The 2151-nt window shown below is 57.9% G+C and overlaps 1 protein-coding gene across 1 annotated transcript in view; it reads left to right on the top strand.

The window, feature by feature from the left end:
* Positions 1 to 739: 739 nt before the first annotated feature.
* The window catches only part of GRHL3 (grainyhead like transcription factor 3), a gene marked incomplete at its 5' end in the record, with an annotated part of 12746 nt that continues 11334 nt past the window's right edge, over positions 740 to 2151 (top strand). Inside the window, 3 exons of the mRNA XM_057385599.1 lie at positions 740 to 972; positions 1834 to 1945; positions 2046 to 2140. Coding sequence (XP_057241582.1) covers positions 740 to 972; positions 1834 to 1945; positions 2046 to 2140 — 440 coding nt within the window. The remainder of the gene's footprint in view (positions 973 to 1833; positions 1946 to 2045; positions 2141 to 2151) is intronic.

Below are 2151 nucleotides of genomic sequence, written 5' to 3'. Positions count from 1 at the left end.
AGCTCTGAACTGAGCTCTAAACTCTCAGCTCTGAACTGAGCTGTAAACTCAGCTCTGAACTGAGCTCTAAACTCAGCTCTGAACTGAGCTCTAAACTCAGTTCTGAACACGCTGAGAGTTCCAAAAGCTGAGTTTGTGTCACCGAGGAGGTGTCACTCTCCTGCAGGTCCTTTTTGTACAGAACCATCAAGGGAGAATCTTCCTGGCTCACCCTTTTTTAGGTGTGAATTTGGAGGCAGGGAGCCAAATTTCGGGCGCTGTAAAAGTCTCGGGACAGCTCTGGGTTTGTCAGTTTGGTTTGAGCGGCGCTTCTGTCGCCATCCCCGCAGAAACAGCAACTCCAGAGATGTCAGAGCCAAACCAGGGGTGAAATGGGGCTGCTGGAGCAGAGCAGAGCAGAGCAGCTCCCCGTGGTTCTGGGGAGGATCAGCGGGGCTGTGCTGAGCTTTTGGGGTGTGTGAGGCAGAAATTGCCATGGGAGCAGCTCCCCGTGGCTCTGGAGAGGATCAGGGGGGCTGTGCTGAGCTTTTGGGGTGTGTGAGGCAGAAATTGCCGTGTGAGCAGCTCCCCGTGGTTCTGGGGAGGATCAGGGGGGCTGTGCTGAGCTTTTGGGGTGTGTGAGGTGGGGAATGGAGCAGAAATTGCTGTGTGAGAGCTCCCCGGGTGCTGGGGAGGATCAGATCAGGGGGGCTGTGCTGAGCTTTTGGGGTGTGTGAGGCAGAAATTGCCGTGTGAGCAGCGCCCCGAGGGTGGAGGCTCCGTCTGTGCTCAAATAACCACGGCTGCTCCTTCACCCTCCCGTCTCTGTTCCGTCCCAGCGATTTTGAATACACCCTGGGGTCACCCAAAGCCATCCACATCAAATCCGGGGACTCTCCCATGGCCTACCTCAACAAAGGACAGTTCTACCCCATCACGCTGCGGACAGCTGGAGACAGCAAATGTTTGCACTTGTCCTCAAATAAAGTGAAGGTAAGGGGAGGAGGTGACAGCTCTGCTGTCAGAGCATGGGGATGGGGAATTGGCAGCTCCTCAGGTCTGGGAGCAGAGCTGAACATGAGCAGCAGAGGTTTTGTGCCTTTTGTTGGTTTAAAGGGATGAATGGGAGGGGTTCAGCCCTGGGAGATCAGCCTGTGCTGCACTGGAGGAGATGGGGACGCACAGGGATTGGGGACACACAGAGAGATGGGGACACACAGAGAGATGGGGACACACAGAGAGATGGGGACACACAGAGAGCACAGGGACACACAGAGAGCACAGGGACACACAGAGAGATGGGGACACACAGGAGATGGGGACACACAGAGAGATGGGGACACACAGAGAGCTCAGGGACACACAGGAGATGGGGACACACAGGAGATGGGGACACACAGAGAGCACAGGGACACACAGGAGATGGGGACACAGAGAGATGGGGACACACAGGAGATGGGGACACACAGGGACTGGGGACACACAGAGAGCTCAGGGACACACAGAGAGAGGGCTGGGGGCTCTGCTGGGGCAGGGACAGGGTCCCATCCTGCTCCTGGGATGTGTTGGGGCTCTGCTGGAGGAGCTTTGACCCAGAACAGGGTCCTGAAGCTGCTCCTGGGCTTTTCTGGAGGAGCTCTCACCCAGGACAGGGTCCCCACTCTGCTCCTGGGATGTTTGGCCATCCTTCAGATCCCCCCATGGGCTGAATGTCCCAAATAATCTCACCCAAATCCCTCCCTCTCCCTCCTCAGCACACCCAGCCCTAAATCCCGCGTTTCCCGTGTCAGAGCAGCAGGGAAGGGTTTGGTAAAGCCCGGCCTTGCTGAGCTGAGCTCTCCTGTCCCCGTGCAGAGCGTGGTGATGATCGTGTTCGACAACGAGAAGATCCCCACGGAGCAGCTCAAGTTCTGGAAGCACTGGCACTCGCGGCAGCCCACGGCCAAGCAGAGGGTCATCGACGTGGGTACGAGGGCTGGGGGGCTGCAGGGCACCCATGGGCACCCCAGGGTGGGATTTGGGGCTGGGAATGTCCCCGGGGTGAGCTGATCCTCCTGTGGTTCCAGCCGACTGCAAGGAGAACTTCAACACGGTGCAGAACATCGAGGAGCTGGCGTACAACGCGCTGTCCTTCGTCTGGAACGTGCACGAGGAGGCCAAGGTAGAGGGGCA

The sequence above is a fragment of the Malurus melanocephalus genome, unplaced genomic scaffold, assembly GCF_030028575.1.
Source record: "Malurus melanocephalus ecotype Western Australia unplaced genomic scaffold, MMel_1.1 scaffold_846, whole genome shotgun sequence".
Lineage (NCBI taxonomy): Eukaryota > Metazoa > Chordata > Aves > Passeriformes > Maluridae > Malurus > Malurus melanocephalus.
The sequence above is the reverse complement of the archived record's forward strand: the minus strand, read 5'-3'. Positions and strand labels throughout refer to the sequence as shown.